The 14,858-nt window shown below is 39.4% G+C and overlaps 1 protein-coding gene across 3 annotated transcripts in view; it reads right to left on the bottom strand.

The window, feature by feature from the left end:
• Positions 1-14,858, bottom strand: part of fstl5 (follistatin-like 5) — a 176,907-nt gene that overhangs the window by 55,168 nt on the left and 106,881 nt on the right. Inside the window, exons 7-9 of one of the 3 annotated variants that reach the window (XM_005467247.3) lie at positions 9,641-9,807; positions 5,170-5,184; positions 1,481-1,601 (exon numbers count right to left, since the gene is read on the bottom strand). In XM_005467247.3, the coding sequence (XP_005467304.1) occupies positions 1,481-1,601; positions 5,170-5,184; positions 9,641-9,807 (303 nt within the window). The remainder of the gene's footprint in view (positions 1-1,480; positions 1,602-5,169; positions 5,185-9,640; positions 9,808-14,858) is intronic. The other 2 variants (XM_019363975.2, XM_003443412.4) reach the window with 2 other exon arrangements.

Genomic DNA, 14,858 nt, shown 5'->3' with positions numbered 1-14,858 from the left:
ACCACAGCAGAACCTGGCATGCAGTTTTAAGCAGTAGGTATGGTGACAACTATTCCTGAGAGCAGCATGATATTTTACCACTTACCCATTTACTTACAGTCTCCGTTAATAAAGAGTGCCCTACACAATGATTGTTTTGAAGTGATTTTGGAGAGGGACATTTTTCTAAAGGACGACTGTTCCAGGAAGAAATACTTAGAAAAAAAAACAATTTTCTCAGAAATGAATTTCTACTTTTCTACTCTTTAGAGGCTGTTTTAAAAGCCCATTATTGGCTCTAAATGCACCGCTACAGTCAAGTCCACAAGTCCATTTTTGGACAATGATTTTTTGTAATTTTGATTTGTACAACACTGCAGTGGATTTTAACTCAAACAATGAACATGTGATTGAAGTAGAGACTTTCAGCTTTAATTCAAGTGATTAAAAAAAGAATTCCTCTAGGAATTACACTTATTTTTACACATAGCCTCCAATTTTCAGAGGCTCAAAAAAATAGTTAGACAACTGACTGACAATCAGATTGATGGCTAGTTATGATCTGTTCCGTTGTTATTTCATTACAAATTAACCTCTTGACATAAAGAAATGCTGATGCAAGAAAAACACCTTCACAAAATCTAATCAAGTCAAGAACACGCTCAAGGAGGTGGATCATTGTCAAGGCCTTCATGAATGTAAATGCAGAGGGTTTACAAAGAGGTGCAAACCACTGATTACACTCAACAAAAAGGCCAGATTAGAACAGCTCATGATCTAACCTACCCCTAAACCCTAATCCTAACCCTTGCCCAGCATAATAGAGGTAGTATTGGTATGGTATAGCTTAATGCAATATGGCATGGCTGCAACTGGAACTGGGTCACTAGTGTTTATTGATGATGCGACTGGTGACAGAAAAAGGATGATTAATTCTCAAGTGTACAGGGCTCTCTGCTTAGATTCAGCCGAAAGCTGCAAAACTGATTAGACGGCACTTGACTGTGCAAATGAATAACGACCCAAAGCACACTGGAAAAGGAACCCAGGAGTTTTTCAAGGCAAATTCCCCTTGAGTTAAAGCTGAGAGTCTGCACTTGAATCACATCTCTGTTCTTTGATTTAAAATCCACGGTGGTCGCGTACAGAGAAAAAAACAAAACAAAACAAAACAAAAAAAAAAAAACACAAAAATGTGTGACTGTTCAAATACTTATTGTCATGACTTTTTGAGAGCAATATAAACAAAGACTGGATACAACCACAAATGTGACAAGGGACTGTGGGGACAAATACAAAGAGATTATAATGACCATTGTGAGATCATAACAAAACTCTAAATGTTAACAGTAAATGTAAATTTGCCTTAAACCTGACAAGAATGTTTTTTCCACTTTGTCACTATTATTTACCAAATATAGATTTTCAGATGAAATCTTAGCATTAACCAGGGGCTATTGTTTTACAAATACTGTGACAAATGTATGTGTAAGCCTCTTACCGTTCACTTGAAGAGTGTGGATCTGAAACAGTTTTTCATATCCATCAGCATAACAGGTGTAGTTGCCCATGTGAGTAGTGGTGACCTTGGTGAAGTACAGTGAACCGTCATCCCCAAAATCCTACCACACACAGAGGGAAAATAAATAAATAACAGCTTTTATCACTTACAGAAAGCTACCAGAAGCAGCAATTTTGGCTTTAGGCATTGAGAGCTTGAAATGAATCGTTTCAGATGAAATGCAACAAGCCTGTGGCGTGCAGATGAGAATCGTTTATAGAACAGGAAATTAAAACTACCACATGACAACCAAAAAGGCACATTGCTGAGCTAATGGCCATCAATCTAAGTCAAAAGTTGAAGCCATTTTGTGCCACAGAAAACAAGTGCGGAACGTAACTGTCAAAGTCACAGTTAAGAAGAATTGTTTTCAGTTTTTCCAATCAGTGGCAAGAGATCTGATGGAAAGGAGCTGAGGTGACAGATGATTACTGTAGAAATTACACATCCATCCATCGGTGGTGGGGCTATACCAGATGTCATAGGGTAAGAAGTACAACCTGGACAGGTTATTCAGGTTCACATCTATAGTCAATTTAGAATCACAAATTAACCTAACCTCATGCATATCTGTGGACTGTGGGAGCTAGAGTACCCTCCACTGATACATGCAAATTCCACACAGAGTGGATTCAAACCCAGGACCTTCTTGCTGTGAGGCATTAGTGCTAACGGGGGTCACCGACAAAAATCAAACAGTGTTTCACAAACAAAAACAGTGAAATATTAAAAATAACAAAAGCTACTTATTTGAAGTGTAACCGACCTTGAAAAAGGCAAAACATTGATACTTTGTGTCCATGCATGTTCCACAAATACACAAAGCAATGCTCATGTGGCTTATTTCAAGCAAAACAAAACCAAAAACCTATCTATGAAAGCCAACTGAAACATGATTAATTCATGCTGTGTTGTGGTTATTAAGCCAGAGAACAGAAAAAAAAAAATGGTGCCGGACATGGAAGCAAAGCGAGCAGAGGAATAAATTGAAGCTGCAGCACAGAAAGAAGCCCCCAAAGCTAATGAGCCCATTGATGGTGTGCTGGCAAAGAGTGAATGTCTGCCCTCTTGGTAAGATCACACTGCAATAAAAAGTCATCTTCACAAGTTACTATAATACATTTTGGTACTACGTTGAGCCCTGGGGTAATATAATAATCTACTCCTAAAAATTAATTAAAGAGGTGCTCTTTTTCTGCATTGGATTCATATGAAGTAATAAAAAGACGTCTTCTGCTTGAAAGAAAAGCAAAAGTGTTTTTCTCTTTTTTACAACCCTAAAGGAGAAACAAATTTATTAGTTTACTTTTGACCTAAACATGCTAATAATGCTAATGCACAGGAAGTTACCTGGGATATTATGGTTGACTATTATTTATTTATTTGCTTTTTATTGAATCATTCATTAGTATTAGTGTAACTATTTATTGTGGTTGGCAATTTCACTCTTGAATTCCAAGTTGCTGACACATGTTATGGGTTTTACCGTTTTTTTAATGTGGAACTGGTAGTAATTTTAAAAAAGAAGATATTAATATTTTCAATCGGCTTCTATATTTGAGAGGAAAAAATAAACGTACATTGAATTATATAACAACACTCCTTTAAGCATATCATCTAAACCAAGCGAATACATTATAAATCTTCTGGGACTACTTAAATAAGTGCCTGTTCTTACAATAACACTGAGGTGCACAGTGGCTTTTCAGAAATGAGCGTGCTGCGGCACTCTGCCTTCATTAGAGTTTTCACCATTGCCATCTAACTTGATGAGGGCCAAATGCCAAAACGTGTTCACTTCTGATTGCTGCTACGCTTAAAAAAAATCATCCAGATATCTTTTAGCAGTGTGAACGTTTGCTCTTAAGAATATCCGTGATTCTGCTTCAGTGCTTCGGGTTTATTATAACTGAACACAGCATTGTCAAGACTCAGCCTTAATTACAACCCTCTATCAGAAAAGTTCATAAGAAGAAAAGTACCTTTTCTCATTAAATAGCTTTTAACATTTTGATCACATCTCTGCCGGCTTTACATCTTGACATTCAGCTTACCCTTAAATGTCTGCAGATGAGCGAGGACAGGCAGCCTTCGTGTTTACGGGCAAACTGGGTGTTTATCGGTTCATCCCGGTGTGCTCCGATCTAACGTACAAGCTTGGTAACGGGTCGGGCTGAGTGAAGCATCAGAGCTCCACAATATGAGGGGAAATCGATGGTGCGTTTTGGCCCCTTGGGCTGAGAGCATATTGTGTCACCTTCTTAAATGAAAAATGAATGGGGGGAGAAATGAAACTCACAGGGGTGGAACGAGCCACGGCGGAGGCTGTCGACAAGATTCCTCCACCTCACCTCACCACCCTAACCTCAGCTATCAGCAGCGCCCAGCACCCAGCTCTGTGCACACGAAACAGGCAAGGGTAGGACTACTCGTAGGGAAAGGAGACAAGGGCAGGCAGAGGTGGATTTACAAATAGGCCATAGTCCTCAAGAAACTATAATTAATAAAGCTGTCACTGCCCAGTCACCTCTGAAAGGACACTGAAGAGCCACCTCATTGAATAGCTAACCTGTGGTATGATGAGGCATTTCAGACAATGGCCTTTAAAGAAGTTTCCAGCTCAGCCTTGTGAAACTTTGTTAGAAGAACACAACATTTTGAGTAAAAATACCCTCCAGTGTAAACAAAGACGGAAATGTTTTTGCAATCCAGCTAAAAATAGGCTGTTCGACATTAAAATGTCAGTTCAATTTAATACAAAGAACCATTTTATTACTTACCTCTGTGTACTTCTATCCATGCAAATATTTTCAGTTTTATGTGCCTATGTTTATGAGATTTCAGCTGCTGTAATTACTCCTGCGCCCCAGCACAATGGAGGTGAATGGTACTTAATCTGTTGAGCTAACAAAACTGACATTTAAAAAAGGTGCATGTTTTCATAGAAACACTTTTTTGTTTCAATTCCTCCTTATATAAAGTTTTGTATTTTGTTTGTTTTTATGTTTGTAGGTGATTTATCTACGAATGCTTCATTGCAGATTCACTGCTTCGAATTGCCTTTTGAGAGGAAAAGAAAATGTTGGAAATGGATTGACTTAATCCACAGAGCTCACTCTCTAACTTAAGCAGACAGTTCCTGGAGAGAAATACAGCTGCTGAAGTTAATTTGTTTTGATGTTGCACGCATTGCAAACAAAATTCAAGTCACCTCTGTCATAGTGGGGAAAGCTGTAAATGTCAGAGAGACATATTTTTAAATGTGACATAAAAGACCTATCTGCACGGCTGACCACTACCAGATATTTATTGGAATATATTACCCTTTAAAACAGCAATAAGGTGAAAGTATAATAGGCATGTAAAATTCCACCCTTTCCTATGCTAATAATCCTAGTACCTTCTAGCATAACACTTTTATTTTGACCAGATTACTTCTTTAGATTTAACTGTCCCATAAAAGTTTGCATGACAGTTCATGTATAATATTTTCAGACTTTTTTGTCCCATCCCTGAGCTGACAGACATGATTTGTTGTCAGCACTTTACAGCTTTGTGGGCTTTTTTTTTGGATGAAATAACAGAAAACGTGAATTGATGTCAGTTTTGTGAAACCAAAAACACCCTACCTGAGACGGGATCTGCTGGAGGAAAAACAGAAGTCAAAGATTTAGAGGTTCATTTCTAATCAAAGCATTTATGAAAGACATGGATTCCAAACCAAAAAAGGGAAGCAAATAATAAAGTACCAACGTTTTCTTAGCCACTTATCCAAATGGGGTCTATAGCCTACTACCAGCTGTCAAGGGGTGGAAGTTAGGTCACCAGTCACAGAGGAACAGACAGAGAAAAATGGCTAATTTAAAATCACCGATTAACCTAACATTAACCTAACAAGCATGCCTTTGCACTGTGTGAGAAAACCGGTGCAAATCGAAGAACCCCACACATTGACAGGGAGAATATATACACACAACCAGGAGATTTGTCTTGACACGTTCTCAGTAATTTAGGTACATTTCATATCTTATCCATGTGACTTTTTCAGTCTCAGCTGACTGCAGGTTTCCCCAGTCTTATAAACAGCACAACTGCATAATGATCAAAATTATCATCATTATGTATCAATGAGCCACAAGCTCGGTTTCCTGATCATTGATATGCAAATTGTCATGAGCATTAATCAGTGGCCATGAGTATTACTCACAGTGAACTGGAGAATGTCTGAAATCACAGTACTGGACTGTTTGAACTTTGTTCTGAGATGATCATTCCCTTTTACATAAATATCCGCTCAAACAGAATCCCTTCCTCATCCTTTCATCCAAAGAGTGGCCACTGGCATGTAGGTGTAAAGAGTGATGATTGATTGCAACCACTTAGCAGTGGTTACTTGGTTTCCTCAGTGCTTTTGGCACTAGCTGGTAGTAATCCTGCTGTGAACCTGACGCTTGCTTGAGATGGACCATTTCTTGTGCATTGCATTTGGGGTTTGAAAGCCACAGAGACACAGAGTTTTAAAAATATGCATCGCAACTCTTCCAACACTCGTGACATATATAAGATCAACAATGCTTATCACTTGGGCAGCGAGTGTCCTCCTTTTCTCTTGGATCTCGTGGCTCATTGTGATGCAGTGGTGGTAGTTTTGATCGTTATGCAACTGTACTGTTGATAAGCCTGGGGAAACCTGCAATCAGCTGAGACTGAAGAAGTCACTTGGATGAGTGATGAAACATTTGTACCACTGAAAATGTTGCATCCAAATGAACTCGATCAACTTTCTGCAAATCAGGAGTTATCAACCTGCCCTAGTGCTAACACTTGCATCATCAAGTCTCAGTAAAAAAATGATAAAAATACACTTGTCGCAAATATGAAAACTTGCAGTTTTCGCAATTTGTTTCTTGTTTTATAGTGTTTAATTGTGGCATAACTTTAGGAGATTTAAGTTGGCCTTTCAGCTACTCTCTCAGAATCTCTGAGGCAAACAGCCTGTTGAATGCACACTGACACGGCAGCAAGTCACCCAGTACAGACAGTACAGAATATGAGCTAAGCTTCCAGACCATATGATTGCTTTGCTAAATTACATATTTTTGTAGCTATTTTAAAACAGGACACTGAGTTTCAGTTATTTCATGTATTATCTGAAATGTGTTATGACAAAACTTGATTGAATCATCTGTTAGAAACAGCACAGGAGCTGCATTCAATTAAAAAAAACAGCTGCTGAAGAATTATATCAGATAAATGCCTACTTCAATGGATGTGATCAGAAAGGAGAATAAGAAACATTCAGATAAGCTTGTACTGTTTCCTGTGTTTCATCTTCTCCTATTGAAGCTTTGGTGTCTGTCTTCAAAACATGTCTATTTTTAAACACGTTCATGTTTTTTATCATTCAGATCAAAGATTTTGGTCCTAATGAGATATGTTTCTATTGTAAAAGCACTAGTTTAAGTAGGACGTACTACTCTGAAAGCTGCTGACAAATACTGTATACAAATCTCCTCTAAATACTCTTTTAAATAGATGGATTTTCAAACTTTTGAAAAATTACAAAAATGTCATCATCTGAACTTTTGGCAAAACCCAAGAGTCATCATCCCCAAAAGCAAATACGAAGGTGCACACGCGAACTCACACACAGAGACATGCACAGTACACAACTGTGTCTTTGGCTTGGCCACTCAGGGAGGATTGAAATACTGACAGCCTTGGATGATGATGCAATAGCCAGCAACTGTCAACTTCACGGAATTACAGTAAGCTGCTTTGTCAAAATTCAGAGAGGCTCTATTGAACTCCAGGATACAAGCGCCCCGCTGGGATTAATGTGCAATTCACTAAGTCTGAGAAAGAAAAAAAAATCTAAAATAACAACGTTCTAAAATTGGGAGGGCCTGCGAGATTACACAGCATAAATCTCCCATGTGTACTCACAGGAATATAACTCCAATTAAGGCTGGCATCAGATGCTCACAAATATTAACAGACAGCAATTATACAGAAATTGTCTGCAAGGCAATTTGGGAAAGGGCTTGTGGATGCCAAATGCAGGCAAAATCCATTCTCCTCTCTGGAAAGAACAACAATGATTGACTGGATGTCTGAGGGCCAAAAATAAATCTGGAATGAGCTGCGCCTGTTCCACTGGTAGTTCCTCTTGATGCTGCGTGGCTTTCACACAGTATTCTGTTAAAAAGCAAGAGGCTGTTAGCATTCATGCTGATTGCCTTGCTGACAGTGTTTAGTGTAAGTGAAGAGGTAATCTGAGCAACACCAGAGGTTGTAAACTTGGGCGTTTTTAGGTACCAACAAAAAAAGATCTAATCTGACAATCGCATACCCCGAGGATCAGACTAGATCAAGTTCTCTCAGTATGAAGTGCCAGATTAGTCCCTGTAGTTGTCCAACTCAGTTTCACTTCATGAAGCTGCACTGGCATCAACCCAACAGGCTGTGTGTACCATAGAGCGAGAGGCATAGTGAGTATAATTTATGTGTCAACATTTACCACAAGTACTATGAAGCTCTGAGGGTACCAAAGTGGGTTAGGGTTAATTAAAATGCAAACTGTTAGCTGAAGCCTTCTTTCAACTCTGCTTTCTCCATGATGTGCAACTCAAACCTTGAGTTCTGTGGACGGACATCAAATCTCACAATAATGGGAAAAAAATGTATGAGTAGAAAAGGTGGAGAGATTATTTTTTATCTAAGTTCTGATGTAAAATCATAGCAATGTCCAACAGTTTTAAAATAGGTCATTTTTATTCCTTCGTCTATATGCTGTCATTTTTCCCAGCTATTGATGAACTTCAGAGAAAGCATTTTTTTCATAATGAACCTCATTCAGTAGCAGAAGCTTTCATCCCTGAGCTGACATTTGAATTGAAACTACACCTGAGCAAGATCTGATACTGGTCACTGTGGAAACGGATGACAGTGCATGAAAAGCAGACAAAGACCACCCCTCGTTGAGATGCTGAACTCTGCTGTGTCTTCAGGCAAAATACGAAGATGAAACAAAAACTGGTTCTATTGAATCTTGCAAAAAAAAAAAACAATAAAAAAAACAAAGCAGTAAAACAGTTCTTGAAAAAAACATATATGAAAGAGATCAAAGTCTAGGTTGACCTTACAAAACCTTGCATTTCACTTTTTTTTCACTTCCATAAATCCTCCGAAAGATATCCACAGCGTTCTTGAGAAAAAAAATCTGACTTACGTATGGGGTTGGCACAGGTTTCTATAATAGTCACACATCACCTCCATCCAGTACCAGCACACTAGTTTAAAGCCAGTTGATGGTGCCAAGGATGACTGGCGACAGCTGGGCGCCTCTTACTCATTTTAAGGGTCATCAAGATTTAATGTTACATTAGTGGCTTCGCTGGGTTTCCCTTTATCTTCTTCGACAGTGTTGACTTAATTATGCACAGCAGTATCACACTCATCTTGGTCAGCCCAGACACATGGAGAGGAAAAGGGTAAAGCAAAGGAGCTCTGCCTCTGTACCTCTCTGTGTATCTCGCTACGTTAAGTATCCGTGCTCCTTTTGATGTGGATGAAAGTGACACAGAGGGCTGTCTGGGGCCGTGCATACAGATTAAAACGCCAACACATACGCACACGCAGTCTTTCACCAAGTTGTAAAAGTAGGTCCTTCCTCTAGGGCTGAACCCCTTCGGTATCCCCCTTCATCTTTTGTCTTTGTCTGAAATCCCAGCCCCTCCCAGCAGTCTCTAAACACAGACACCAGGAACACAAACTGACATTCCGGATTACTGTCAGGCCTACAACACAAAGCCAGTGCCAACAGTCAAATAAAATGCGCTGACAATCTGAGCCACTGCCAAAAGAATAAAGCTGAAATATGATGAGAAGAAAATATAGGAGGGATTTTTTTTGTGTAATTTTTTTCCAAAAGGAAAAAAAAAAAGTGACAGCCCTGAAACTGCAAAAACTGCAAATTGGTGAGACTTGCTGCTGTGAAAATGCAATAATTAGACCGATTCAAAGTTATATGCACATCTAACTAGATTGCATCTATTTAGAAACAATAAATTAAAGACAGTTTTGACAGGTAGCTCTTACATTGATGTCTTCCAGGTTCAAGGAGTTCAGATACTGATGGTTTCTCTTCCACAATATAGGAGGTCTCCGTTCACCTGTGATGGCGCAAGTCAACACAGCACTCTGGCCCACCGTTACTGTTGTCACGCTGATTTTCTGGTTCTCTGGAAGGGTGAGCAGGTACGCATCTGTTGATGAGATAAACAGAAGTTAGAGTGGCTGTCTTTGGCTCAATTTATCATTTTTGAAACAATTAACCTGCTAAGTAAAAGTGCCCACTCTAAACTTTGAACATGACGGCTAACAGTAAAAAATTGAATTCAACTCAGTCATCCTATATTTTTTTCTACATTGAGTATTCGCTGGCTTTTCATTCTTCTAATGGCTCACAATTTACCCACTGAGATGTTTCAAAATTCATGGTTTTCTCACATCTGTCTTGTAACGAAGCATAAAAATAAGAACACACAATACAAGCGTGTTTCAATTAGTTGCTATCGTGCTATAGCGGGAGACACTTCTTTTTTTAAATATGCACCGAGGCAGCACAATTATTGCATTTTGCACAGTAATGAGAGGGAATTAAGTTTAACGTTCTGTAAATACTTTGCATAATTTATGTGAAGATACTTTAATGGAAGTTCTGCTTTATAAGCCTCTCTGCAGAGTCTGTGTCCACCACTACGTATTTCCTTTTTAGCTAAAAGAACAAACCTGACACTTTTGGGAGGCACCAGTACTACTCTTCGGCTGACTGCTAAAATCTCAACTGAAGCGTGGTGCTTTGTAACTTAAAGCTGGAATATTTTTAACATGCTCAGTCTTCTGAGAGTTTAAAACATCTCCATGCTGTTGTAAAAGCCCAGGAGTACACACTTTCTGATGAAAGTAACATTGAAATCGAAAAAGAAAAAGAAAAGAAAAAAAATTCTCTATGTGCACAGAGGTTCCCCACGGAAACACAACCCCTCACCCTCAACCAGAGTTAGCGTTTTGCTCGCTTCAGTATTTCTGCAATAAGCCAAAGTGTTTAAAACCTAATTCTGATGATGATGAGACCAACACAGAGAGAGAACAGCAAGTAAGCCCGATCGGGTGGCTTGGCGAGAGGTCACCATGGTTGCAGTTGTTTAATCCCTTTGTGCATCCAGTATTTTGAAGAGACAACAAGTACAATATACAGTCCGCCATTCTTTGCTGATATTATGTAATGCGGCCTGTGAAAGAATGCCTTTTAATCTTTCTCTTGGGTAATGAGCAATGGAGCAAAAGGAAACAGAGACTCAATTTGTTCTGCTCCTAAGGGCATGAAATACAAAACCTAATGAAAGAGCAGGTCCAACAGTGTTCACTTGCCACAGCCCAGAGAATGAGGATGAGAACACCTTCAATTACAGCATGACTCCTGTGGCCCTTGTACCAATGGCTGCTGATTGCTTTTTTTTAACCTTCTCACTCATTTGCTGTGTTTGGTCCACTTGTTGTGTCTTTGAACTGTGAACTTGGCTAGCGTGTTAGATCCAAGCTAATCACACTGAGACCGCGAGAAAACTCATACTTCTTTTCAGTGGGAAGCTTTGAGTTAAGACTTCTAATCTCACATTTGGCCCAATGAAACCCTGTTTAAGCCCAGGCAAATCACTGCTAGGATTACATCAAAATTAGAGGATTAATGAGAGCCCTTTCTTCTGAGTGAAGAATAACTAAGTTTAAATGATTATACTGTTAGTGAAGTGTTGAACAAACTCTGCTGTAATTTATAAGGCTGCAGTTTCTTCTAGAAATTGTTTTCTTATTCAACTGATGAAAAAGTGATTAAAAAGACACTGTCTACCACTGTAGCTCATTGGGGTGAGTCAGAGACCCGTATACCATTAGGCTATTGCATAAGTCTGTGCTTGAATAGATGCATTGAATAGATGAAAGAACAAAGATTCCTTAGGTACATCAGGAAGATGACCTATGTGCGTAGAGAATAACTCAGATAGCAGAAACCCAAGAAAGAAGAGGAGCAAGAAAAGGAAACATTATGGAAGGACAGATTCCTGCACGGCATGTACCACCAGCAGATGGAAGAAGTGGCTGATATCGTAAAATCCTATCAATGGCTGGCCCTAACGATGCCAGTACAGGAATGAGCTCTCAACACAAGCAGCCAAGACCCAAAGTGAAGGCTGTGCAAAGATGCCCCTGACACAATTCAGCACATAACAGCAAGATGCTCGAAGTCTATATATAACCAGAACACCATAAACACGTGGCTGGCATAGTATACAGGAACATCTGTGGGGAGCATGGCCTGGAAATCCCTAGCACAAAATGGGATACGCCTCATAGGATGGTTGAGAATGACCAAGTTAAGATCTGGTGGGCCTTCCAGATAAAGATAGATAAACTGGTGATGGCTAACCAACCAGTACTGGTGGACAAACAGAAGGCCATAGTGATAGATGTAGCTATAACGTGATAACGACACGTTCAGCTAAATCTGTCATAACAACTTCAGGAAGATGGAACTCGAAAACCTAGAGGTATACCAAGGGCTGAGAGAGGAGATGTAGAAGATAAAGGCAACAGTAGTTTCTGTCGTAATGGGAGCACTCGGGGCAGTGATGCCCAAACTGGACGAGCTGCTCCATCAGATCCCAGGAACAACATCTGAGATCTCTGTCCAGAACTGCACAGTCCTAAGAATCGGAGAAGAGACCTCTGGTAGAGGACACAAGCTTGAAGGATAAACTTGAAGGATGAACTTTAGATTTCTTAATAATTTTTTATTTTGTTATATTACTATGTGTGTCAGCACTACAATCCCCAAGGAGATGAAAATTAAAGTGTTTCCTTCTTAATAACAAATGATCTTGAACACAAATACTGAAGTTGAAAAGAAAAAAAACATTCAAACTAACATAAAGAAACTTAAAAAGCAAACATATTTGCTCATTAGTCAGTCTCTTTTGTTGGTTAATGATAAAATGTCATGTGATGCCCAGCACAGACAGTATTTTTTTTAGACGGAAATAAATAATAAGCCTGCCACTTGTTTTGATTTAGAAAAAAGCATGGTGAAAATGATACATGAAAAGCAATAACCAGCTTCATAAACGATTGGAACATCTCCCCTGTGGACACCGTAATATGACAGTCATTTGATGGAACACATTTGATTAATTAAGAACTGTTTGTATGTAATAAAGACATGACAACAGTTGTCAGCGGGGGTGATATGAGAGCTGTCATGGATGGAAATAAATAATAATGACTGAAGGGAAATGGAAAAACATTTAGGAGTAAAAACTCGTTTTATAGCACCTCATTAAACATGTTTTTTTATGCAGTATTGTTGTACATGGACAACTTCAGGTCAACAAGGGAAAGGCTGTTTCAGGGCTTACAGATGCACTGCTGTCTTTAGCTTACCTCTTCAGTATTTCTTCATGTTTCAACAAAGTGGATCCACAGCCACAGGTAGCATATAACTTCTACTAACATAACAATACTTGATACATTTATGTCGCCCCCTTTATTTTAGGATATAAGACAAAGTTATAAGGACCCAAAGTATGGTGCAGGGTTGGTAGACAGTAAAGAATGTGTTGGAAGGCCAAAAAAACTGTTTCCATTGTGATGTTTTCAGGCACACAACGACCCAGTGGCACTGGTCGTGTTTGCCATATACTCTCTCTCAAGAGCCTGAGGACATTACAGCAGAACTCATAGTGCACAACCCTGTAAATAAGTGCTACTGATGCAACTCCTGACCTATGCCCCTTCACTGTGTTTTCTTAAGAACACTGCAGGCTATATCAATGAAAACTGAAGCAGCAGCTCCAGCTCATGTCACTAGCCTTAAATACTTAGAAGCTGTCAAAATGGAAGAATTGCTTCTGTTTTTGAAGCTATCAGTATCTAAGAGACAAGGTGACATTTCACCAGGTTCACCAATTATTACTTTTCAGATGTTCCACAAGAGTTTTTTTTTTTTTTTGGTGTGTGTGTGTGTCACTGTTTTTGTTTAAGAATCACACAGTTTGTCCACTGGTTTTTTTTACCTTCCGTCAGAAATTTCTTTCAAATGCTTGGCAGGCAAATTTAAGATGACTGTTTAAAACAGACATTTATCAGTTCAAACATTTGATTTGTACTCTTTATACTGCTATCATTAATCATTTAAGAGATCATTGCATTCTATTTTTATTGACAATTTAGTAAGTTTGGTTTACGTTTATTCTTCCTGTAATAAATGGATATTTATTTTACTTCAACTTTGTTTAAATCAAAGTTCATGGGAAAATAATGGGCTGAGTCTGAGTGTACTTCTACCAAATTCATGTTACATTAACTATAGCCATAGCAACCCAAAATGAAGCAATCAAGGTGTCAAGCAAAATGAACAATATCCAGAAGAAAACATAATTGGGAAAGTAAGTAGAAAAACAAAGCAAGCCAAACAAAACACAATAACATCACCCTCATGCAGAAAGCAAAGATTTAAGGAAAGTGGATCCTCAGTCACTCGTGGCTAAGCCACATACCTCCTCCTCCCGCGACACTGATAACAGTATAGCCAGCAGATCAACAATCCAAGGAGCTACTTGGTGCTCTACATGGTGCTGAGGTGGTGGTGGGTGGATACACTGACAAAAATCTCCTTCAATAATGTCCTCCCTAACCATTCAATTACAGCACCCTTGTATCTTAATGCTTTTGGAATACGCTGCAAGCAACAAACTCGATTTGCTGCTGATCCCCAGGGGGATAGAAATCTGTGAAGGTATAGGGAGAATTTTAAGAAGAAAGTGGGCAGGCAGACAGGCAGGCAAGCTTTAGCTATTGGGTGGAGCAAGGATGGGATGGAAGGGAAGGGATCCGACCCGAATGAGAAAATCCTCAGAGAAAGGGGAGTCAGGGCGGCCAGAGCCAGCTGAAAGCCTTCAGCGTGCAGCAGCTCCTGTGTTAAAGATTTATCAGTGGAGGAAGTGGCACCAGCTCCTCTTTTTGGTCTGATTTGAGGCCTGAGGGACTCAGCCCCCAGGGAAGGATCAACCTTCACCGTTCGACCTGTAATTAGTGATTAACGGTAAGGTCCAGACTTTTGATTTACTCTCCTCTGCTCTCAGAAGGGGATGTTGGTCAGTGGCACGGCACGAGGTAAATCACCTATTGCACTGGAGGCAACAAGCTTGTCAGGGAAAATAGGCTCTGCCTAGAGGACGCTGCAAAGGACCAGCTGCATGAA

This window comes from Oreochromis niloticus, linkage group LG2 (assembly GCF_001858045.2).
Source record: "Oreochromis niloticus isolate F11D_XX linkage group LG2, O_niloticus_UMD_NMBU, whole genome shotgun sequence".
NCBI lineage: Eukaryota > Metazoa > Chordata > Actinopteri > Cichliformes > Cichlidae > Oreochromis > Oreochromis niloticus.
Note: the sequence above shows the minus strand (reverse complement) of the source record. Positions and strands in the feature narration are given on the sequence as shown.